The sequence below is a fragment of the Coenobita brevimanus genome, chromosome 27, assembly GCF_032717465.1.
Source record: "Coenobita brevimanus isolate Jiangsu-jjx chromosome 27, ASM3271746v2, whole genome shotgun sequence".
NCBI lineage: Eukaryota > Metazoa > Arthropoda > Malacostraca > Decapoda > Coenobitidae > Coenobita > Coenobita brevimanus.
Window position 1 is genome coordinate 5,999,591 of NC_136980.1, and position 26,590 is coordinate 6,026,180.

General features: G+C 41.6%; 1 protein-coding gene across 1 annotated transcript; it reads left to right on the plus strand.

Moving 5' to 3' along the window:
• The first annotated feature begins 547 nt into the window (after positions 1-547).
• Positions 548-25,498, plus strand: car (vacuolar protein sorting-associated protein 33A). The gene is made up of 11 exons (XM_080268283.1): positions 548-677; positions 2,299-2,492; positions 2,771-2,960; positions 3,242-3,415; positions 8,639-8,756; positions 12,328-12,642; positions 13,574-13,728; positions 15,042-15,295; positions 18,955-19,091; positions 24,877-24,999; positions 25,387-25,498. Exons 1-11 carry the CDS (start codon positions 582-584, stop codon positions 25,470-25,472), a joined length of 1,842 nt encoding a protein of 613 aa, XP_080124409.1. The 5' UTR covers positions 548-581; the 3' UTR covers positions 25,473-25,498.
• The last annotated feature ends 1,092 nt before the right edge of the window (positions 25,499-26,590 follow it).

Sequence of the window (26,590 nt, forward strand, 5' to 3'; positions counted from 1 at the left end):
ATCACGAGTGGAAGGCATTCTGTTACACTTTGACAACTAGGCTTCGTCACGACTGACCAGTTGTCTGATGCTAGGCTAAATAAAACTGCTGGATGTACCAGTTGCGGAGAGATGGTTACTTGATAGTTTATGAAGCCTTTGAATATCTATATGTATGTTACTACAGCTCTTATTTGCGGAAGGGGTATGTGGCAAGACCCACCACCATTTTTTGTTGTTCACTGTATGCACAAATTTGTAACCACTGACAGTATAACTGAATTGAAGAAGGAAGTGTGTGGCAAGACCTATCACCACTTTTTGTTGTATATGTACTTCGTACACTTTTACAACAATAAATATTTCAATCAAACCTGTATTAACACTCCCAATTGCACTAACTGCAGCAAAGTAGTTAACATTAGACATTCTAAAATGACACTGGAAAGTTTTGTTGTTAATAACCAACAGCTAAGCTAGCAGATTTCAGTATTAATTCAATAAAACATTGAGGAACCCAATGCAGTTAGGAGAATTGGATCCTAACCCTTCGCAGTGTTTAGCTGGCCTCCATTACCTTATACTTGTAAACAAACCCGGGAATGAGGATGACGGGAGGGAAGGTTGATTTTGCCTTAATCAAAGAGGCAACTCGTCTTGATCTTATTAAGCTATTGGATAGTGTTCCTGGCACCAAGGTACAGTTTCCTATGCATTTCCTGTAGTTCCTTGTTACTGTTTAACTGCTGCGTTGTTCGGACACTGCTGGCTGCAAAAGTGAGGATATTTTTTCCTTATTGTAATATTTATTTAATATATTCATAAATCTGTTTTGTGGGTAAATTTTAAAGGTAGCTGTTTAGAGCATCACTGTAATTTGGGGCAAATGTGCTGGTATCCCTGGTTTTCCTGCGCGCCCAAATTATTTGATTAATGTTTGGTAAATATTTCCTTTATTGCCGATTCTTTTTTTTTTTTCTATTTGATATTTTTTTTTAGTTCTTTTGAGTGTTTTGAGGCCTCATTTGTTGTGCAAATGATTAATAACCATAATATGACTATGACAATCAAGTCGGAAATATTAGTACTGGTGGAAGGGACTGGCCTAATCTAAGTGTTTAACCAAACCTAACCTAACCTAGCTTAACTGTATCTAATGATTTAATTTACTCTACCCTAACCTAACCTAACCCAGCATCCAGCTGGGAAGTTGGGAAACGAAATCCACCTTTCAGTATGTTGAGCAAGATTCGGTAACGTTGATTTACACACAGTCATACACTATATGATAGCACAAATCCACTGGGTATGGTAATATTGTCCGCTAAAGAAACGGTAATAAAGGAAATAAATATATACCTAATATTTTTCATGAGTGTGGGCTTCAAAATTTCGGTTCTATTATCGTTTCAACCCCTAATGGTATTCATTATTTTTTTGTTCTCGATTGGAGAGTTCTCCCAATGATAAGAATTTTGAGTACGAGTTACTTCAGTTTGTTCAGCACAACCTCATGTAGATTAGGTTGGATTGGTTTGGTTAGGGTAGGTTAAAAAAAAAAGTAAAGTGAGGTTAGGGGCTTAAACGATAATTTTACCAGAATTTCTTACTGAAATCATTCTTTCACAGGTTTTTTTCATGGATTACCTTGAAACTGGGCATTTTTTAATATTTATCTCTTAAAGGTGTAAATACAGATGTACAATACATACCAGATAAACATTCTGTTGGCTGTTAGATGTTCCTGACACACAGTTAAGACTGTTTTTTAATGGTGCCCCTGGGCTATAAATGGAATATGATGTTATACGGTTATATTAACCTCTCAAAGATCCCACTATATCGCCTGTTTCTTCACCTAGATTAAGGACTTTCAACATTTAGTACCATACATACTGGTGCATCCAGTCACATCATAAAATCCATTTTCATGATTATTAACCTTGAATGTGGCTTTCTTTGTTTTTAAGGGATGAGAAAATCTTTCTTGCTATAATATAGTTCTCACATAGCACAATAACCTTAGGAACACATCTAAGAAAGGAGTGACTGCAGGTTTGAAATGAAAATCTCTTGAGTCTGTTTTATCATGGCAGCCATGTTACTGTTTTGATTTAACTGTGTTCATTATCATCATTAGCCCCTTCAGCATTTTATATCTTGCCTTCTTCCACCGGGGTATCGAATGGGATGAAAAGTTGGCAGGTCCATTCATTTTGCCAGCCATTTTACTGATTTTACGTTACCAGTACTCTCTGTGTTCATCATCATCATCACTATCAATATCCCCTTCTCTCACATCTTACCTCCTTCCCCCAGGCTATTGTATGGGATGAGAAGCTAGCAGGTCCATTCAGCTTGGTGGCAGATTACTCATTTCTGCGAGCCCATGATGTTTCCAAGATGTTTTACATATCCAACAATAAGCTGCCGCCCAGCACTGTTGCCCACATCATCTTCCTCTCCCGCCCACACACACAGCTCATGGACCTTATTAATAAACAAATTAGAATGTGAGTGTGCTGTCATTATCATTATTATTATTATTATTCAGTTCCACCTATGGCTGGTAGGCTACTGCAGTTGAATTTTCAGTTTCTTTCAATTTATGGCTCTGTTTGTTAAAAAAAAAAAAAATGTGATACTTTGAACAAATCAGTGACTTGTTATATGACTGCCTGTAATTACAGTACTTCATTTTCTCAGTCTCACCACGACACACAGTTCATGGACCTCATTAACAAACAGAGCAGGTTGTGACACTCTCACTCTTGCCTCAAACATATTCCAGGGAGGAGGTATCAGGAGGATCTAAGAAGGAGTTCCACCTGTGGTTAGTTCCTCGTCTCTCCCTCCTGTGTGAGCAACGCCTAGAGGAACACAAGATCCATGGCTCCCTCTCCTCCATCAAGGAACTTTCACTCTTGCTGTATCGCATGGAGAGTGATCTGGTGTCCATGGAGCTGCCCCTTTGTTATAGGGTTAGTAGTAGTAGTATCAGCACTATCATCACTGTCATCATCACCACTGCTACTAACAGCAACAGCAGCAACTATCATCATTTTCATCATCACCCATTCCACCTATGGCTGGTACTTCAGCTGCCCCTTCTCTAAGCAAATTGATTAGGTTACATTAGGGTAGGTCAGGTCAAGTTAAGCTACATAAGGTTATGGTACATAAATTTACAGTACTGGAAGGTCATTAGATCTGGTTAAGTTAGGTTATATGGATACAAACTAATAAAATATCCTCTCACCAGGACCTAAAGTTGGACAAGGATCCCACAAGCCTATTCCTGGTGGCACAGGCTCTGATGACAATCCAGGGTGTGTTTGGCCTCATCCCCAGCATTTTTGGCAAGGGTCCTGCTGCCACACATGTATACGACCTCATGGTCAGACTGCGGAGGGAGATGGGAGGCAATGAACCACAGGTGAGATGAGGAGCAGGTGAAATTATTCATTTCAATTGATTGTTGTATGGTGTAGATTATTCTTGCTGTGTCAGGACAGTTTGATTCAGCTTATGGGATATTTTTCGTACTGAAATAGGTTAGCTGTAGCCTTCATAAACCTCATTTACTACAACTAATCTATCTATCTATCTATAGCCCGACGCCCTAATCCCGCAAAGGGTGGCCACAGACAAAACGCCTCCAAGTCACTCTGTCACCCACCATTTGACTCCCCTCCCCCCAACTCACCCCCCCCTCCCTCATATACCTCTCAACTCCATCCCTCCACCTCATCCTCGGTCTACCCCTCCCTTTCCCTCCCTCCACCTCACCTACATACACCCTCTTAGTCAGTCTTTCATTCTCCATCCTCTCCACATGTCCAAACCACCTCAGTGTATTTCTCCTAATCTTTTCAACCACATCCACATCTACCCCACAATGTTCCTCCACTTCTTCATTCGTCAACCTGTCCCTCCATGTCACTCCACATGCTCCTCTCAAGTAACTCATTTCCACTGCTCTCACTCTTGACTTGTTCCCCTCTTGCAAGGTCCACGCTTCGCTTCCATACGTCAGGGTAGGGATCACAATACCATCATGCAGTGACTTCTTAACTTCCATACTCACCTCCCTATTTCTCATCACTGCTTTCAGTGTGCCAACAACCTTCCTTCCCTGCAGTACCCTTTCATGTACTTCATCCCCCAAAGTTCCATCCTTACTCATCACACTACCCAAGTACTTGAATGCACTCACATTCTCCATATCCTCACCAACCAACCTCACTGCACACTCTGTGACTTCATTCCTCTCAAACACCATAACTTTACTTTTGTTTACATCATCTTTCAGCTTCCTCCTCCTACACACGGTCCCAAATTCATTCACCAAACCTTGCAACTCCCATTCATCTTCACTCAACAATACTGTATCATCAGCAAACAGCAACACCGGAAGCTTCCAAATCTCACCCTCATTCATTAGGGCCACCCCCACATCCACTGCCCTACCTTGTACCTCCTTTACGACCCCATCCATATATATATTAAACAGCCATGGAGACATTACACACCCCTGTTTCAGTCCCACATTGAGATCAAAGAACTCACTCAGCTCACCATCCACTCGCACCGTAGCCCTAGCTCCCTCGTACATACTCTTCACAGCACTCAACAATTTCCCCTCCACTCCATATATTCTTAATACCTTCCACATACCTTGCCTATCTATTCTGTCATAAGCTTTCTCCAAGTCCATGAAGGCAGCGTACACTTTCCTTCCCTTCTCTAGATACTTCTCCACTAAACATCTTAGAACAAATATCTGATCTACACACCCTTTTCCCTTCCTAAATCCCCCTTGTTCTTCTCCAACTAGCTCCTCTGTCATATGCCTAACCCTATCAATGAGTATTCTACCATATATTTTACCAGTCACACTAAGAAGGCAAATACCCCTATGGTTACCACATACTTCTGTCTCCCCCTTTTCATTTGTACAGAGGAACAATTATACCTGATTTCCAGTCCTCTGGAACCCTTCCCTCTTCCCAAGCCAATCTACACAACTTCCATATCCACTCCACAACAATCTCACCCCCATACCTAAGCATTTCACCACACACTCCATCAATTCCTGGGGCCTTTCCCAGCTTAATCTTCTTCATCGCTTCCACTACTTCCGACTTACTGATCTCTTCCTCCCTCCTCTCATCTCTTCTTCTCCCAGCCATTCCCCAACCACTTATACTCACACTGCTCTCACTCTCTACATTCAACAAATCCTCAAAGTGCACCTTCCATCTCCTCAATTTCTCTCTCTTCTCCACCAACAATCTATTATTCCTATCTTTCACTCCCCTACTATTTCCCCTTTCACACTGCCTTACTTTCTTTACCTCCTTCCAAAACAATTTCTTACTCTCCCTCCATTTCACACTCAGATTCCTCCCAAACTCTTCATCCACTTTCTTCTTACTCTCCTTCACCAGTCTCTTAACCTCCCTTCTCCTGCTCACATATACCTCTCTCTTCTCTCTCTCATCTTCTCCCCTACCTCTACTCGCCAACCATTCACCATATGCCTTCTTCTTTTGTTCCACAGCTCGTTTCACCTCATCATTCCACCATGCTGTCCCTTGCACACCCTTGCATCTCCTCCTCACTCCACAAACCGCCTCACACGCTGCGCTTATCTCTTCCGTGAATATCTTACATACGTCTTCCACCCCTTCCATCTGCTCTAGCTCATACCTTCCCAATCTTTCTTCCACTATGCTCTTATACTCTGTCCTCTTCTCACTATCTTGCAATTTCTCCACTCTTCTCACAGGAGCTGCTTCCTCCTGTCTTCCCCTTCGCCTCCTCAACCACTTTCTTTGCAGCTCCACCTTGGCCATCACTAAGTGATGGTTTGAGACTCCATTCCCCCACCCTCTCCACACCCTTGCATCCAACACTTGTCTTCTCATTCGCTCATCCACACACACGTAGTCTATCATTTCCTTTCGTTCAACAAGTTCACCATCCATCCTCCTCATTACTCTCCATGTATACCGGTTGATCATCTTATGACGAAAGTAGGTGTTGGCTATTGCCAACCCCTTACCAGCACAGATGTCCACCAAAGCACTACCATTCCCATCTACTTCCGCTGGCACACCCCACTGACCAACCACTCCATCCACTCGTACATTCCCGACTTTGCCATTCATGTCTCCAATCAACAGCACTCTCTCGCTCCTCTCAAACTTGTCCATACATGCTTCTACTCTCGCCCAAAACTCATCTTTCACTCTTGCCACTCGATCCTCTGTTGGAGCATACACACATACAATCGCCCATGCTTGTATACCTACTTTCATCCTCACCCATACAATCCTTGCACCCACTGTTCCATACTCTCTTATATTCTCCTTCCACTTCTTGCTTATCATCAGACATACTCCCTCTCTTGCCCTCTCATTCTCACTGACTCCCGCACATATACCTACACCGTATTCCCATTCTCTCATCCTTTCACCTTTCCATTTAGTTTCAGTCAATCCACATATATCCACTTTTGCATCCTCAAGCACCTGGACAATCTCTCTCTCGTTCACTTCATCATTCACTCCTCTCACATTCCACGTTCCTAATACTAACACTAATACTACTGCAGATCCTTGGTAAGCTGAATAAGATTGTGTGCAAATAGGAAAAATAAACAAAAAAGGACATCACTCAGTTTCAGGAAGTTAAGAGGGGGATTTAAAATGGAATGGAAGAGAAGCATTATTTTGGGGGGATAGTAAAGAAGAGGAAGGAAGAAAAAAGTAGTTTAACCCAAAGGTGCGTGATGAAGCAAACTGCATCATAAAATTATCCTCTTAAATTTGCATATAGACTTGATTTGAGTCACAAAAATGGTCTTCTGAAGTAGCATTTTGATGCAGATTACATTACAGAACCTGGGACAATTATTCCGAATTTACAAAGTCACTTAAATACCAGTCAGGCCTCCCCTGATCTTTGGAGCATTGTGTACAGGCATACCCACCCAGAAACTTACCACTGGGTGTGCATGGTTTTTGGTGGAATGAGAGGGGAAAACTGATATTAGTGGGGGGGTAGAGATGAGGAAAGGGATAACTGTACCCTTTTTCCCTGTAATGTGGCCTACAATTGCCATCTTTTCATACTGAATGATGAGTTATAACAATATATTACAAGTCTGTCTATCTACTTATTGCCAGACGCCTCAATCCCGTTAGGGGTGGCCACAAACAAATTGCTTCCATGTCACCTTGTCTAATGCCACTTCACTGCCTTGCTTCCAGCTCACACACCCCTCTTTCATATACTGTACCTCTCCACTCCATCCCTCCATCTCATCCTCAGACTCCCCCTCCCTCTCCCCCTCTCCACCTCTCTCCCATACACTCTCCTCATTAGTCTTTCATTCTCCATCCTCTCCACAATGGCCAAACCACCTCAGTGTGCTTCTCCTAATGCTTTCCATCACATCCACGTCCACACTACACCGCTCCTTCACCTCCTCATTTGTCCGTCTGCCTCTCCATGTAACTCCACATGCTCCTCTCAGATAACTCACTTCCACTGCTCTCACTCTTGACTTGTGTCCCTCCAGCAAGGTCCAAGCTTCACTTCCATATGTTAGGGTTGGTATCACAATACTGTCGTGCAGTGTTTTATTTTTTTTAATAATTCTCACTTCCCTGTTCCCTATCACTGCATTCAAAGAACCGGCAACCTTTCTTCCTTGTTGTTCCCTTTCAAGCACTTCACCCTCTAAACATCCACCCTGACTCGTCACACTACCGAAGTACATAAATGCACTCACATTTTCCATTTCCTCCTCATCCAGCCTCACTGTACATTCAGTGCCTTCATTTCTGTCAAAGACTATAACTTTGCTTTTCCCTATATTCGCCTTTAGATTCCATTTCTTACAAACACTCCCAAACTCATTTACCAAACCTTGCAGTTCCCCTCCGTGTTCACTGAACAATACAGTACTGTATATGCAAACAACAGTACAGGGAGTTTCCAGACATTGCCCTCTTTCTTTAGGGTCACTCCAACATCAAGTAACAAGTAACACCAGAATATGATGAGGATGTAGAGCCATAACTTTGTGTTTTTCTTCCACTGAACTCTGTGGAATAAGCTATAAAAGGATGAAAATCTGGGTCAGCTTAAGGTGAAAGAACTATAGACTGATTTACTGCCTATCTGTCTTTCAGTAGCCAGATGCCATAATCCCATAAGGGGTGGTTGTTTGTCTTTGAGTTAGTTTTTTTACGGGGAGGGGCACTAACCATCCGCCAACCCACTTGTTGACAAATAGGGAACATGTATGGGTTGGTTATATGGTTACCACCCAGCATTGTAAATGGTTTCCTGGCTCACAGGAAATCATCAGGCTTGTCACTCAATGTAAAGACACCTGATAAGAAATTAAGAATACTGTAATAAAAAGTGACAGAAAGGATGGGAGAAATAGGAGGAGAGTAGGGCAGACATAGAAAAAGAATGATAGTGGTGAAGATGATGTAGGTATCACTACATCAAGCGAGTGGATGATGGTCACCATCACGTACCACAAAGGCTGATTGTGAAAGGGAATATATTACTAAAATTACTAAACCATCATCTAACATTCATTTTTAAAATCCCATATTTCTGTCAACCTCACCAGGTAACTCCGCAGATTGAACAGCTTATCCTGATAGACCGTTCAGTGGATCTCATCACTCCACTAGCCACCCAGCTTACTTATGAAGGGCTTATACACCAGTTCTTCAGCATCAACAACTGTAAGTCTGCTTGGTTGGCATTTTTAGAGAGAGAGACAGATATTTAGACAGAATGATGAGGAAAACTGTAATTGGTATGAAAGTAGAGAGAGAGAGAGAGAGAGAGATAATGAGTTACACAGAGTTACAGACCACAGTATACGACATTAACCCCTCTATGGCCGCCGGCATCGATCTACATTTTTTCTTAGCATGGCCGCCTGCATCAATGCAGCACGACTTGTAGAAGACTGCAAAAATTTTGGGCAAAAGAACAGAGGTTTGGGAGATGACACAGACCTACTGTAGTCTCTAAGCCACTCAAACTGTCAGTACATCTTGTGAATCAGTCATGAGTGGATTTCAGTCTTTTGCTCCCCTCAAGAGTTAGTGTATGTAAAAATTAGAAAGCAAGAAAGTCAAGAAAAGAAGGTGCTGCACCCATTATCTTTCTCCTCTCTTTCGTTAAAAAAAAAAAAAAAAAAAAAAAAAAAAAAAAGGGAAGAAGAAGAAGAAGAAGAAGCTCCAAACAGGAATAAACCATCATCATCATCATCCAGACCTCCATTCCCACCCTTGGTCAGGATGAGGAGTAGCAATGTCCAGACAGCCAAAGTTTGCCCAATGCCTCCTGCCTCTTTCAAATTTGCTCAGATATACCTTTTCCACCCCTCTATTGTCATCCATTCTCTTCACATGACCAAACCATCTCAGCACACACTCTTCGATTCAGGTGTCCACAGACTTCCTCACTGTACATCTTTCACATATCACATTATTCCATATCCTATCCAGTCTTTGTACTACACATACATTCCTCAGCAGTCCCATCTCCACAGCTCTTATTCTTGACTTTTCATTTTCATGCCACACCATAGTCTCACATCCATGTGTTAAAGTTGGCACTAACACTCCTTCATGTAAGCCTCGTGCAGCTACAACACTCAAGCCTCTGTTTCTTATCAAGGCCTTCATTGCACCAACTACTTTCCTTCTTTGTATCACTCTGCTGTCCACTTCTTTTTGCACATTTTCCTCTCATTTCTATCACAGTACCCAAGTAATTGAACTCTTTCACCAATTCCAGTCTCTTTCCATGTACTGTAACATCACACTAGGAGTCACTTTCTCAGTAGCCATCACTTTACTCTTTTCTACATTTACTCTCAAAGCACGATACTTACAGACATCTACAAAACTCTGCACTAGTCTACCAAGCTCTTGTCCGGCATTTGCAAGTAGCACTGCATCATCGTGCAACAGATTTGAGATATTCCATCCATCATCATTCGTTACCAGTGCCATCCCTCTCTCTATTACTTGTGTTTTTATTTCTTTCAACACCCCATCCATATATATTTTGAACAACCATGGGGACATCACGCAACCTTGTCACACGCCTACATTGATCGTGAACCATTCATTTAGATGCCCATTTACCCAACCACATGCCTCGCTGCCATCATAAAAACTCCTGATGGCACCGAGCAGCTTACCATCTACACTGTACATGCGCAAAACCTTTCACAGTCCTTCTCTGTCTGCTTGTTGTATGCTTTTTCCAGATCCATAAATGCCATAAACACATTTTCCTTCTCACATGCCTTCTGCATTATGTGTCTCTGCAAATGTTTGATCCACACATCCTCTGTCACTCCTAAAGCCACCCTGTTCATCCTTCACTAGGACGTCTGATATCTCTTACTTTCTCTATGATGATTCTTCCATATTCTGTACCTTCCCCACAACACTCAATAGACTTATGCCACGATAATTCTTGCACTCACTTCGCCCGTCTTTATTTTTGTACAAAATTACAGTCACTACCATTTTCCACTCCACTGGCAGTTTCACTCATCCATGCCTTCTTACATATCTCCAACAAACACTTCATTCCACTCTTCCCACTGCACATAATCATCTCTGCATACACCTCATCAACCCCAGCTGCTTTCCCATTTTTCAGCAGCTGCACAGCGTTCTTCGCCGCTGCAAATGTCACATATCCTGGCACTGCATTCCTTCTCTGTACATCCTCAAAACCAATCATGTTAACATTCACCCTGCTTCTCAGTTCCCATTCATCAGACTTTCAAAATATTCTTTCCATCTGGCCTGTACTTCATCCCCATGGGTTAATAATCTATCACTTACAGCCATCACAGTTTCACATTTCTTTCCACTGTCACTTCTACATTTCTGTACCTCTTTCCAGAATAACTTCCTATTTTCAGAGTAATTTACATTAATTTTTCTTCCTAGATCATCATTTACCTCCCTTTTCCTCTTCACTAGTCTCTTTATGTGCTTCCAAAAAACAAACAGGAAAAAAGGTGAAAACATTCATTATTACAGTATGATATTTTTATTTATAAGTACTGTACCGTACATAAAATACTACCGTATGTACTGAAATTGTTCATTTTGCTCGTTTCCTGTTTTGCATAAACATTTCAGCAACATATGAAGTGTTCTTGTCGTGAATTTATGGATGTAAAACCTTCCCTTCCCCTTTCTGCTAATTCCCTCGTTCGAGATGCAAATCTTGGGTCATATTGAATCTTGGTCGAAATGGTTTGGCCTATACACACATAGCAGACCAAAAATTGCATCCTTATTCTCTCTTTCCACATGAGTTAGACCACCCATAGTAAAAAAAAAGAAAAACTCGATACAAGAATAAACATTCTAAACATAAAAAAAGAGAGAAAACATGATTATGATACTGTATTTTTATTTATAAGTACTGTATACATATTATTTACCGAATTAGTTCATTTTACATATTTCTTGCTTTGGACAAGCATTTCAGCAACATAAGAGGCGTTCTTGTGCTGAATATATGGATGTAAAGCCATCCCTTCCCTTCACACTAATTCCCTTATGCGAGGTGCTAATCACGAGTCTTATCAAATTGCGGATGCTGTGGTTCGGCCTGTTCACACAAAGGAGGACCCGTATCTGGTTAGAGTAAAAAAATATCATCTCTTGCCTTTCCTTGGACACAAACTAAACTACCCAGACCACAGAAATAACTTGACACTAGTATAAACATGATAAAAATCATCAAAAAATGTGAAAAAAGTAATAATATATATATATATTTTTTTATGAAACCGACCATACTATATATCAGTTTTGTTCATAATACTCATAATTAGTCATTTCAAACCATTTCAGTACCATTGAAACTTTGGGGGGTGAAAAAAGATTTCTTTGTCGCCAATATCATCTGCGTAAATTTGTACAACTTCCTTGCTCCATTGCACAGGTCAGGATGGGTCTAGGAAGCTCAGAATTGCACTGCCAGGTGTGTCTGACATTCCTCTTCAATTGGTATCGGGGGGGGAGGGGAACTTTCGAATCCTGAAAAATCTGTCCGTGGTCAGCCTGTGGGTCCCGACAAACTCCAGAGACACAGCCGTGGAGGGTTTAAAAATCAAGCTTTCCTTCCTTCCTTCCACAATAATGAGTAGACGGAGTAAGAGAGACAGACAGATGGAGACAGGGAGAGAGAGAGAGAGAGAAAATTAACAGTAACAAAGTACAATGAAATAAATAGATCCAAGCCTCCTTTCCTTCCCTACATCAGGCACAGTCAAGCTACCAGGAGAGAAGTTCGCTCAGGCTGGCACATCCAACAGCTCCCCAGCCAAATCATCCTCTGAGTTCCCTGAGGACCCCATCATTCCCGAGACCAAAACCATCCACCTCTCTGCCTCAGAGGCTCTGTATGCGGAGATAAGGGATTGCAACTTCTCCGCGGTGGGTCCACGACTCTCACGGCATGCCAAGTCAGTCGTGGCACAGTATGAGGAGCGGCATGCGGCCAAAACAGTTGGGGAGCTGAAGCAGTTTGTGTCCAGGATGCCACAGATGGAGCAGTATAAACAGAGCGTCACCACACGTGAGTAAATAAACCATGTTTGCGAGAGGCAGGTGGCTGGAATTGGCTTTTAGGCCCAATTATACAGTGATGTCCTTTTTATTTTATTCTTGCTATCTTCAGGTATTTTAACTCAGCCGAAGAGAGAGTTTTCAAATGTGAGAGGTTAGATATAGCATTCACATACTCTTTCCTTCTTAGTGACATTTCTAAAGTTGAATAAAATAGTATTTCACAGTCATCTTAAATGTCAGGACCAACTTGCGTAGCCCCAGGCTCCTACAATTCTCATGGGGCAATGTAAGATTGGATAATGGATGGATGGATTGAAGTATCCAGAACAAACTGGATTCAAGGGATTAAGCAGTTTGTTTTCATGATGTCAGAGATGAACTAGTACAACCAGTGTTACTATGCATAATTAATGATAGTCAGGGATGAAAGAGAACTGGAATTGGATGTAACGTACAGAGAGGTGATGCAGAATGGTAAATGGAAATTTTTTGGACATGCTGTGAGGAGGGAGAAGGATAATTGGCTGAGGAGGGTCACAGGTGTATATCTGGGGTGATGTTCTACATGGAGACCTTGTGGATAGGGGACTGATTAAGGAAATGGCTAAAGATCACAACATACGAAAAGATGTTATCAGGTGAAAGGACCTACACATGGTAGCATGGTCAGTAAGTCACTAAACACAAGCATAAACATAGTACAGTACTGTATAGGCTATGTAACTTTATGGTAATACATACCAGTGTAGTGTATACCTATTCCTTACCATGTTCCTCAAAAGAATTAAAAGTATTCGTCTCCATTCTGTAACATGTCCCTCAACCAACCTCCCTCCCGAGACATAACCATTACAGAACTGCATTAGGAGCAGATAGAGAAAATAAATAATAGTGTCCATAATTTTTTAGCGAGTCCTTTAGCCAGCTTCCTTCCCCAGACACAACCATCGCAGAACTGCTACAGGAGCAGATAGCCTCAGGGCTTTTCCGACCAGCACTGCAGATGGAGCAGGAGTTCCTCAAGGGCATCGACACAGACAAGGTTAACCCATTTATAGAGGACTGCATTGCACAGAAAGAACCTCTTAACACAGTGAGTACCTTAGTTTTACAGAAAGTGCCCATTAGCTAACAAAAAAATTTATTAATTAAAAAAAAAAAGTGTGGCATTTGAGAAATACCATAAATATATGAATAACATATCCTAAGGTGAAGGTAAAACATACCCAGCCCACTGACCAAAGGACTTTTGAACTGAATTAGTGGTAGGTGGGGGCGCTCTCCATCCACTCACTCGATGTAATGCTGCTCTCAGGCGGCTGCCCTTTCCTCTCTTCATTCCTTGCTCATATGTCTTTCTTTCTTTCTTCCCTCTTCCTTCTGCCTGTGGGTGACCCTACTCTCAGTGACAAGCCAAATGGTTTTCTGTACACCAGGAAACCATCTCCTATGTTGGGTGGTAACCCTATAATCAAACTATGGCACCTGGTGGTTTAGTGGGTAATTAGGCACTCCAGTCGGCTTGAGCCCTTGTAGGTTTATATCCAAGGGGTTGTTGGGGTTTATTGCTCACGTAATGTCACTCAGGGATGAGTGAGGCTGGTCATTCTCATCTTAAATGTCAGGACCAACTTGCCTAGCCCCAGGCTTCCACGCTCCTCGTGGGACAGCACAGGATTAGATGATGTATGTATGTGTGTATGTATGTATGTTTCCTTTGCCTTAATCTGTTCATGCTTTGATTGGTGTAGGGCCCTGGACTGTAAAGCAGCAGTTGCATGTCATTGACTGGGGAAATATTTGAGTGTTTTCCTTATCAGTCACACAGTCATCTATGATGCTACAGGACATTGCTGTATCCAACCGTCCTGTAAATAGGGCTAAAGTCTTATTCCCTGAAGACCTTGGGACAGGGTTATAGAGTGTGACTTCAAGGTTAAGGAACTGACAAGAGAGGCCGCCAGAGGTTAAGCAACATGGAGAGCTGCCATTAGGCGACCAAGACATGCATGTAGTAAACATGTTCGAGCCTTTATAAACAAACAAATGAGCAAAGGGGAGTACACAAAGCAAAATTGCATCAACACTTCTCCATATGCATGGGCTCAGGATACACAGATTCACAGTGCACAGTGGCTGTAGTGCTTTACCTATATACTGTGTCCTAAGGAATCATATCTGTATCTAGTTGGCGGTCATAGAGGATGTTTAGAAAGCAAATTGAGGTCAAGCCAGAGAAATTAGGTAAACATATTAGGTTTATTATGAGTTAAAAAGGCCCATATGCACTGATTTTGTTTATACAGAAGTCTAGATTAGCACTTATTTTTTCATATAGAGGGCTGATGCAACTGTATGTGGAGATTGAAAATCTATACTCTGTGGCTAATACTGTACTCCTTTTAGGTCTTGCGGTTAATGTGCCTGCAGTGTGCAGTTAACGGTGGTCTAAAACCTCGTGTATTGGACCATTATCGGCGTGACATCCTACACACATACGGGTTCCACCATGTTCTGACCCTGGAGAACTTGTGCAATGCTGGCCTCCTGTACCCCCAGCAGCAACGCTCACCTTACCCCACAGCACGCAAGACACTCCACCTCACTGTTGATGATGTCAGTGAACATGACCCAACAGATATGGCTTATGTGCATTCTGGGTAAGTGTACCTTGACTGTATCATTATACAATTCCTTCAAGAGGGGAGAAATCATCATCATCATCATCATCTAATATACTATAGCACTAGCCGTGTGTGTGTGTGTGTGTGTGTGTGTGTGTGTGTGTGTGTGTGTGTGTGTGTTTTGGGCAGCCAAAACTACACATTCAAATCGCACCAAAATTGGCACAAAAATCGCAAAAAAATTGCTGATGTGAAAAAACTTGGTCCCATCATGATTGAAAAATTTTTACTTTATTTAATGAGCGATCACATTTTGACCAAAAAATGCTGCTTCTGAAGCCCAGCATAGGATCTCCGTAGAATTTTTTGCCCAGAGGTAGAACTAAAATAAACTAGCAGTAGCCGTGTGTCTGTGTGTGTACTTCAGACTTGCGTTTGGACAACCAGGGTTCCATTCCTGAATCTGCAAATAACACGATCAGTTGGTTAGCTGCAAAAAATCCAAGTGACAACATTACATACAGCACAAATGCGAGAGCCCTCCGCAGGAGCAAGTGCGAGGGGCCCAAAGGGCCCACGAGCACTTGTCATCATCTAATCCTGTGTTGCCTCATGAGGAGTGTAGGAGTGCAGGGCTAGGCAAGGTGGGCCTGACATTTAAGATGGAAATAACCAGCCTCGCTCATCCCTGAGTGGTATTACTTGAGCAATAAACCCCAACCATCCCTTGGATATAAACCTGCACAGCCTCAGTCTCATTGGAGCACCTTAATTACCCACGAAACCACCAGGCACCGTAATTTGATTATATGGTTACCACCCAGCATATTAATTGGTTTCCTGGCGTACATGACTGTTGTACAACCATATATATTCATGACTTGAGTTATCTATTGAAGGTCATGTGCTATATACAGGTTCAGATTGCCTGTTATTAACTGGAAGGTTTGGAGGATTTTTATATTTTTATGGCACAGGGATGTAGTGGTGTGAACCTATTTGTATTAACCCATATGAGGCCTATTGCAGAACCTGACCTTTACCATTGGGATAGTGATAACTAGGATCATCCTTCGCCCTGCTGGCCAATACACACTGAATCAGGAAGGGGTGTCTGTAGTGAGAATGATGTATGTGAAAGTGGCAGAGTTCTACTGGCTTGGTTTGTATGTGTTTGAGTTTGTGTATGTCACTTGCATAAACCGACAATTTGTGAACATACGAGGTCTGTTCAGAAAGTATCCGACCTTGGGCTTTAAAAAAATAAATAGCTAACCTGTTGAACTAGGACACTAATCCCCCAAAGTTAAGCCCCTTCCGACTTGACACACATAGCCTAGCGTTCTTTCCACTGCCTGAAATATTTTTCACAGTCGGTTTTCGGTATCTCCTGCGGGTGCTTTGTGGCATTTGTCATGATTTCTCTCTGATGAACGTTGCTCAAGATATGTTGGAGTGTGCAAATTGCCATCCAGACTTTCTGAAGACTGCTGTCACTGGAGATGAGACTTGGGTGTACAGGTACAACTCAGAAACCAAAGCACAGTTGTCCCAGTGGAAGCATGCAGGGTCGCCTCGGCCAAAAAAAGCATGACAGGTCCACATCAAGGTGAAATGCATTCACATGTTGACAGTTTTTTCTGACTACCGTGGTGTGTGCATCACGAATACGCACCAGGTCAGACTACCAACAGATATTACTACCTCCTGGTTATCCGTCATCTTCATGACAGTTCAGCGGAAGAGACTAGACCTTTGGAAAGTGGCAAGTTGGATGCTGCACCATGACAACATCCCTACCTATTCTTCTTAACTATCTATCTATCTATTGCCAGACGCTTCAATCCCGTTTGGGGTAGCCACAAACAAATTGCCTCCAAGTTGCCCTGTCCCCCGCCATTTCACTGCCCTGCTCGCAACTCACACCCCCCTCTCTCATATACTTCTCCACCCCATCCCTCTATCTCATCCTCGGCCTCCCCCTCCCTCTTGCCCTCTCCACCTCACTCACATACATCCTCTCCACATGGCCAAACCACCTCAGTGTGTTCCTCATAATGCTTCCTATCACATCCACACCACAACGCTCCTTTATATCCTCATTCGTCAGCCTGTCTCTCCATGTGACTCCACAGGCTCCTCTTAAATAACTCATTTCCACTGCTCTCACTCTTGACTTGTGTCCTTCCAACAACGTCCAAGCTTCACTTCCATACGTTAGAGTTGGTATCACAATACTGTCATGTAGTAACTTTTTCACTTCCATGCTCACTTCCCTGTTTCTTATCACTGCTTTCAAAGAACCAGCAACCTTTCTTCCCTGCTGTACCCTTTCAAGCACTTCACCCTTCAAACCTCCATCCTTACTCATCACACTACCCAAGTACTTAAACGTACTCACATTTTCCAATTCCTCACCATCCAACCTCGCTGTACATTCACTGACTTCACCTCTCTCAAAGACCATCACTTTACTCTTCCCTACATTCACCTTTAGATTCCATTTCTTACACACTCTCCCAAATTCATCCACCAAGCCTTGCAGCTCCCCTTCGTCTTCACTCAACAACACAGTATCATCTGCAAACAACAGTACAGGGAGTTTCCAAACACTATCCTCTCTCACCAGGGCCACTCCAACATCCACTACCCTACCTTGTACCTCTTTTATTACCTCATCCATGTACAGATTGAACAACCATGGAGACATTACACATCCCTGTTTCAACCCAACTTTCAAAGAGAAAAATTCACTTAGTTCACCATCCACACGCACTGTAGCCTTCGCACCATCGTACATACTCTTCACAGCATTCAACAACTTCCCATCTACTCCATATATTCTTAACACTTTCCACAATCCTTGTCTATCCACCCTGTCATATGCTTTCTCCAAATCCATGAAAGCTGCATACAACTTCTTTCCCTTCTCTAGAAACTTTTCCACTAAAGATCTAAGAATGAATATCTGATCTACACAACCTCTTCCCTTCCTAAAGCCTAACTGTTCTTCTCCAACTAATTTCTCTGTTCTTTCTCTAACTCTGTCAATAAGTATCCTACCATACACTTTTCCTATTATACTAAGAAGACAAATGCCCCTATGATTACCACACACTTCTTTTTCTTAACTGATTCAGGAATTTTTGGCCAAGCACAACATCCTGCAAGTCTGGCAGGTTCCCCACTCACCAGACATGAGTCCATGCAACTTTTGGTTATTCCCCAAGCTCAAAACTCCGCTGAATGGGTCCCAATTTGAGACGAAAGAAGAGATCACGATGAATGACAAAGCATCTGCTGGAGATACCAAAAACTGACTTTGAAAAATGTTTCAGGCAGTGGAATGAACATTGGGCTTTGTGAGTCAAGTCAGAAGGGCCTACTTTGAGGGGGAATAGTGTTCTAGCTCAACAGGTTAGCTGTTTACTTTTTTTACAGCCTAAGGTCAGATACTTTCTGAACAGACCTCTTATGCTTGTTTATGAAAGGACTTGTATTTACTTACCTTATCCTCAAATATTGTGGACATAAAGACCTGCTGGACGTAGGGCTATCAGGAGAGAATGACAGAAAATGAACAAGATGGAAAGTTGCCATTTTTGTATAGAATGAGAGTCACACATGCCTCAGGCTGCTGTACTGCACAGTGAACACATGAGCCTGGATATTAATAACTGTACTTCTTCCAACAGGTATGCACCACTAAGCTGTCGTCTGGTGGAGTACCTGGGAGGGCCGGGATGGAGGGCAATCACAGGGGTGTTATCACTGTTGCCAGGACCAACACTTACTGAGACACAACAGTTGCCCAAGGCACTTAGGCACAGACGTATGTATCTGATAAGAAATCTATTGATTTTTGGTTCAACCAGATGTAGTCCATTAAGAGTAAATCAGAGGAGTGGTTGTGGCCAATTCCTTACATAGTGCTAGTCAAGGATCAGTAACAGATTGCTCTAACCTTAAGAGTTTAGACTGAATTGCATAGTGATAGTCCTATGTTCTTTAGACAGATGGTTGGACATTTTGGTACTGTAGTTCCCTTACCCTGTTAACTGGTCTAGCAGTTAGAATATCATAGCTGTAATGAAATTTTTCTGATGACAAAGATCCATATTCCTTGTCAGCTCAGTAAATGGCAAAGTGTTGTCAGATTTGGGTTGATATGAGAAGAGACCAAGGAGATTCAGTCCAACCTCTTATCCAGGGCTCATCAAAATTCATGCACCCACAATTTAGTATTCACGAAGTAAGAGTTTTGTCAGATTGGGGGGGGGTTGATTTGACTAGAAACCAAGGAGATTCAGTCTTACCTCTTATCTCAGATTCATCAAAATTCATATGCCCACAATTTAGTATTCACAATGTGAGTCACCCAATTCTAATTCCATCTGTCCATCCATCAGCCAATCCTATGTTGCCCCATGAGGAGCGTAGGAGCCTGGGGCTAAGCAGGTTGGTCCTGACATTTAAGATGAGAGTGACCAGCCTCAGTCATCCCTGAGTGGCATTATGTGAGCAGTAAACCCCAACCATCCCTTGAATATTAACCTACACAGACTCAATCCGATTCGAGTGCCTTAATTACGCACTAAACCACCAGGCATCATAATTTGGTTATGTGGTTACCATACCTATGGGCACAAGGATGAATATAAAAATAAACTAACTGTAGTTAAACAATGGCCTTCCATACTCTTACATTTTATTACCAAGAGGTCACTGACTTTTTAAAAATTATGTGATGCCAGTAAGTCCACTGATCATCTACCCTTAAATGTACTGTATTCGTGTACCCTTAGCCTCAGGTCATACACCTCAGAGGGGCTGATATGAGACTGGCTGTTGTTTATTTCCAAGATGCATTACAGTGTGTTAGTGGACTGCAATTTGAATTCAGGAGGTGGCTAGAGGTTGTTTTATTATGCAAATGCTGTCAGGGACGTAGAGTGGTTTTCTGCTTGCTGTAGAGAGACAGACAGATGACCACTCAATGTCCCTGGCAGTATTAAATAATAAAACACCCTCTTGCCGCCTCTTGAATTCAAACTGCAGTCCACTAACACACAATAATCTACTTCTCTATCTATTGCCAGACACCTTAATCCCATAAGGGGTGGCCATCAACAAATAGCCTCCATGTCGCCCTGTCCTCCGCCATTTCACTGCCGTCCCCCTAGACCACACCTCCCTCTCTCATATACCTCTCCACTCCGTCCCTCCATCTCATCATTAGCCTCCCCCTCCCTCTCCCCCCTTCTATCTCACTCACATACACGCTCCTTGTTAGTCTCTCATTCTCCATCCTCTCCACATGGCAAAACCACCCCTTCAACACTATAATGCATCTTGTAAATAAACAACAACCAGTCTCATATCAACCCCTCTGACGTGTATGGAATGAGCTCTAAGGTACAACAATATATTACACTTAAGAACATAAGAAGAGAGGATAACTGCAGTAGGTCGGTTGGCCCATGCTAGGCAGCTCCTAGAAGGGTAACTGAACTACTAGAATGAGATAAGGATAGCAAAGAAGAAGGCTCTCCCCCGCCCTCCAAACCCTCCAGCCGAAGCCGGCAGGAAAAAGTCAGAAAGAACACCACGCAGGATAGAAAAACTGGCGTGGACATTTTACAGGAAAGTGTGAAAGGAGAATAGAGACTATCATAGTGTAACCTGAAAAGAAATTTTTTTTGAATTAGTATTGGTTATAATATTTTCTTTATTCTATATCCACCCCTTATTTGTCATATGCTTATCTAGCCTATGCTTGAAACTCTCAATGGAAGAGGCAGCAACTACTTTACTAGATAGCTTATTCCATTCGTCTACTACTCTATTATAAAACCAATTTCTACCGATTTCCTTTCTGAAACGGAATTTTTCTAGTTTGAAACCATTATTTCTAGTTCTGTCCTGTATTTTCACTTTAAGTACCTTGCTAATATCTCCCTTATTTATACCATTCATCCACTTAAACACCTCAATTAAGTCTCCCCTTACTCTACGCCTCTCTAGCGAATGCAGACTTAGTCTTTTCAGTCTGTCTTCATATGACAGGTTCCGGACGTCATGTATCATTTTAGTCATTCTTCTCTGTACATTTTCTAACGAATTAATATCCATTCTATAGTAAGGACACCAAAATTGTACTGCATAGTCTAAATGTGGCCTTACTAATGCTAGATAAAGTTTCAGTATTACTTTAGATGATCTATTGCTCACGCTTCTCGAAATAAATCCTAGGACCCTATTTGCTTTATTTCTCGCATTAATGCACTGTTGCCTAGGTTTAAGGTCGTTACTAATCATAACTCCTAGATCTCTCTCGCATTCCGATTTGCTAATTTCTTTGTTATCTAAGCTGTATTTAGTATCTCCAGTGGTCTTGCCTACGTTAAGTACTTTACATTTTTCAACGTTAAATTCCATTTGCCAAGTTTTAGACCATTTGGACAATGTATCGAGGTCTTTTTGTAAGTTATGGCAATCGTCAGTCGAGTTAATGATACGCCCTATTTTTGTATCGTCGGCAAATTTGCTGATTCTGCTATTGACTCCTAAGTCTAGATCATTTATATATATGATAAATAATAAGGGACCGAGTACTGAACCCTGTGGTACACCGCTAGTTACTAATCCCCAGTCCGACTTAGTTCCATTTATTAATACTCTCTGCTTTCGTCCTTTCAGCCAGGATTCTATCCATTTTAAGATATCGCCGTCTATACCGTGTGCTCGAACCTTTCTAACTAACCTTTCGTGTGGGACTCTATCAAAAGCTTTACTAAAGTCCAGATAAATAACATCGTAAGCTTTATCGCTATCTACTGCCTCATAGACCTCCGAGTAGAATGACAACAAATTTGTGAGGCAGGATCGTCCTTGCCTGAATCCGTGCTGACTTTCGTTTATAAGATTAAATCTTTCTAAGTGTTCTCTAATCCTATTTGCCAAAATTGACTCTAACATTTTTCCTACTATTGACGTTAGACTTATCGGACGATAATTCGACGCAGCTGATTTATCACCCTTTTTAAAGATGGGCACTACGTTTGCGGTTTTCCACGCCTCTGGAACTTCTCCTGAACTTAAAGAGTCATTAAATAACGTTAAAAGTGGCTGACATAATTCTTCTTTGGTTTCTTTTATAATTTTTGCATATATATCGTCTGGACCTGGCGATTTTTGAGGTTTTAACTTATTAATTTCTTTCAATACGTCCTCCTTACTAATGGTTATTTTACTAAGAATATTTTCCGTATTCTCATGGTAAATATTTGCTGCTTGAGGGACCAGGCTTAGATTTTCCTTGGTGAATACTGATATGAAATAATTATTTAGGATGGAGCACATTTCTTTATCTTCACTGGTAATGTCACCTGATTCTGTTCTGAGTGGTCCTATCCTATCTTTATTTTTCGTTCGGTACATTTGATAAAAACCCTTGGGGTTTTCTTTTGATTCACTTGCAACCTTAATTTCATAACTTCTCTTTGCTTTTCTTATCTCCCTCTTTACTTCTCTATTTAAAATTGTGTACCGGTTACGTAAGTGTTCCTCTCCACGTTTTATTTTTCTATATATTCCTTTCCTTTGGCCTATGAGAGATTTTAATCTGTTGTTTAACCATCTTGGTTCTGAATTGTTAGTTCTAAACGGTTTTGAAGGAATATATCTATCTTGGCCTCCGTGTATTATATTTATTAACTCGTTATACTTCTCACTGGTTGAACGTCTGTTTGGTACTGGAGCTGAGTTAATTTCCGTCACCTGGACTACATTCCTATCTACCACCTCCCCCCTCACAGACACCTGACGGACATCCCCACGTGCTTCCTGCGCCTGACCTATGACCTGGGAGTCCCCACTGACCTGGCATTCCCTCAAATAGCTAATCTCCCTGTGGAATACCGTTCGAAAATAAGCTCTTATCGTTCGAAAATAAGCTCTTAACCGTTCGAAAATAAGCTCTTATCGTTCGATAAGAGCTGTCCTCCTCCATCAGGTTGCCCTATCTCCAGCTCACACCTCTCCACCCCAGCATTCCATCTTATTCTCATTGTCCTCCTCCTCTATACCTTCATCTCACATACAGTACACTTCGCTAGTCAGTCTCTGATTCTGTATTCTCTCCACATGGCCAGACCACCTCAAAGTACTTTTTATAACATCCACAGCAACACCACAACACTTCTTCACCTCTCCAAAAGCTGAAATTATTTGAACCATGGTAGTTTGGCCTCATACTCTCATTGGCTTAGAGGGGTAATATGGAATCGGCAGTTGTGCCTGGTGGCTTAACGATTGAGTACCCAAGTCAGGTGACAGTCAGTGATAGTTGTAAATTATTCATATCTCCCAGATGAATGAAGGCTTTTCTATCATGTAAAATGACCAGGGGGCATAAGTTAACTTCCTAACCTTAACCCTTTCACATTGGGTGTCGCATCAACATGCCACTAAGGAAATGTCTGTAGCCATCGGGTGGCATATACACTGTACATGTTTTGGGTTTTTTATATTTGTACGCCAGTACTGGGGGCCCAATAGTGGTTCAGTATCAGGAGTGGCAGGACTTAGGAGTTGCCATCACGGGAGGATTTTATTGTTTATTACAGTTTTTTTTGTCATGTATGAGAAGTATGTCAAGACATGTGGTATGAGATGTTTTACTGCCATGGCAGCTTACCTGGATCTGATGGAAGCGACATCTGATCACTCAGATTATGTTGTCAGATGAAAGTGAGAGTGAAAATGAAATGGCTACTTAAAAAAAAAAAAAAAAAAAAAAAAAAAAACAGCTTTGAGTTTATACCGAATGGCATATGACTGGCAGCGGAGGAGCTCCTGCATCGCAGGTTTTGACAGCTTACCACATAGGTAATTATTATTTTTTTTTTACATCATGTTAGACATCAGTTTACGCAGGAAATTACGGTCTATTTTTTGATGTGGAATATTTTATCAAACAATTCCCTTTATAATGTATATCTCAAAAACCCCCATGTGTGTGATATCCAGAAAAAAAAAAAAAAAAAGTGAAAGGGTTCAGTATTCTGCACTTTGGTAGCCTAGCTTGGGCCCTTACATTCCGAAGTAGGTAACATGGGATTAACTGTTACTGATACGGTTACTGCCTTATCTCTACAGATATACAGGCAGGCATTTTTATACATTTGATATACTAAAGACCTGATAAAGAGAAAGAGGGGGCGAGTGATGGCTTATAGCAAGGACTTACCACCAAATTATTAACACTGAGAGTGCAAAGGTAGCCTATACAGACAAGCATCCATTTTTTTACAGTAAGTTTTGTACCAGGAAATTATGATAGAATATGTCTGACGTTTCTGTATCATTGCTGCCTGCACTCAGTAACATGGGATACAGGCTGATTCCATCCAGCAGTTACAGTTGTTCCAAAATGACCTTAAAAATTTGCATGAGGGAAGAAGGTAAACTTTAATACTGCCATTTCCCCCCCCCCCCTCCAAAATGACCTTAAAAATTTTGGAGCTTGCTGACCCTTTTGTCTTCTAAGTTGTAATGATACTGCCTTTAGTGTAATGATGTAGTTAAGCTCCCACTAACCTTATCCCCCCCCCCAGGAGGGTCAGGAGGGTCTGTGAGTAGCGGGGGTGAGGCCGGCACAGCATTGGTCTTCTTCATTGGTGGGTGTACATACTCAGAGATAGCGGCACTGCGATTCCTGTCCACACGAGGCGAACAAGGTGAGAGGTAGTTAGAATAGTGATTATGGATGATGGTAATGGTGATGACATTGATGATGGTGATGATTTTAATGTTGATTTTGGTGATGATGATGATGATGACAATAATTATGATGGTAACAATGATGATACTGATGGTGGATGATGGTAATGGTGTTTACACTAATGATGGTGATGGTGATGATAATGATGTTGATTTTGATGATGATAATGATGATGGTAATAAGGGTCATATTGATGATGGTGATGGAGATAAGAGCGATGGTGTTGATAATGATTTTGATGATAATGATGACCTTAATGATGATGGTGATAATAATAATGATGGTGTTGGTGGTTATGATTGATGATGATGATGATATGCTAATGCTGTTTTCTTTTCACCAGGCGGCCCCGAGTATGTTATCGCTACTACAAAGATCATCAGCGGAGACACGTTTCTGGACTCCCTCTCAGAACAGCTTGAAGTGTGATAAGAGGGGGAGCAGAATTAAAAAAAGTGAGAGAGAGAAAGAGAGAGAGAGAGGGAGGGAGGGAGAAAAAAGTTAGAGAAAGGCAATGAGTGAGAAAAGGGAAGGGGTTAGAGAGGGGGAGGAGAAGTAAAAGAGAGAGAGAGAGAGAGGGGGGGGGAGGGAGGGAGGAAAAAGCTAGAGAAAGGAAATTAGAGAGGAAAGGGGAGGGGTTAGGAAAAAGGAGGGAGGGGGGAGTATGAGAAAGGAGGAGGAAGTAGAAAAGAGAGAAAGGGTGAGGAGGTAAGGAGAAAGGTGATATAAAGAGACACATAGATGAAGTGTGAGATGAAGAAAAGGAGGAAAAAGTGAGAGAGAGAAAAATGAAGTAAAGTAGAGAGAGTGAGGGAAGAAGGGCAAAGGAAAAGGGATGAAAAACAAAGAAGAGGTGAGAAAGAAGGAAAAGGTTATGATAGGCAAGAAGAGAGGACAAAAATTAAGTAACACGAAGGAAAGAGAAAAACTTTTACTTTGTGCAGGGAATAAACATAACCTAATGATAATGTGTTTAGTTGATGATAAAAATAATGGGAAAGAAAATGTGTATAGAAAAGAAGATAATGAAAGTAGAATGAAAAAATATAATTGGTTGATATTGAAAATAATTAAGAAAATGTTGTCTGGTGGTGCTTAGAAAAAAGGTAAACAAAATGTAATTGGCCAATAAAACAAGAAGAAAATGTATTAAAATGATGATAGAAATTGGGCAAGAAAAAGTGCTTGGAAACTGTAAGCTGTAAAGAGAGAGAGAGAGGGAGAGAGAGCTAAGATATACAAAGGGAAAAGGCTTCATAAGGAAAAACAGGGAAAGGCATTCTTCTTGAGCAGCTGACAGGTGGGTAGGATAGAGAAATGTAAATGAAGTAAAAGTTACAAGGTTTGAATGAATAAAACAAAAAGACTCCTAGTCTGTGATATTGGTGTTAGGCCAAGTTAGGATTAATTTAAGAGCGTGAATGATTATAGCAGTGACAGGAAGAGTCATAGAAATACTTAAGCGATGTTTTTTGTCACTTGTAAACAATCCCTTGACGAGAAGTGAGATTTTTATAAGAAAGAGTATTTATCCATTATGTAAGCCT

Coding starts and splice junctions, on each gene's coding strand:
- car (XM_080268283.1), top strand. CDS start 582: ATGAGGATGACGGGAGGGAAGGTTGATTTTGCCTTAATCAAAGAGGCA. Junction 12,643..13,573: donor TAAACAGAGCGTCACCACAC/GTGAGTAAATAA, acceptor TTCCTTCCCCAG/ACACAACCATCGCAGAACTG. Junction 19,092..24,876: donor CAAGGCACTTAGGCACAGAC/GTATGTATCTGA, acceptor CCCCCCCCCCAG/GAGGGTCAGGAGGGTCTGTG.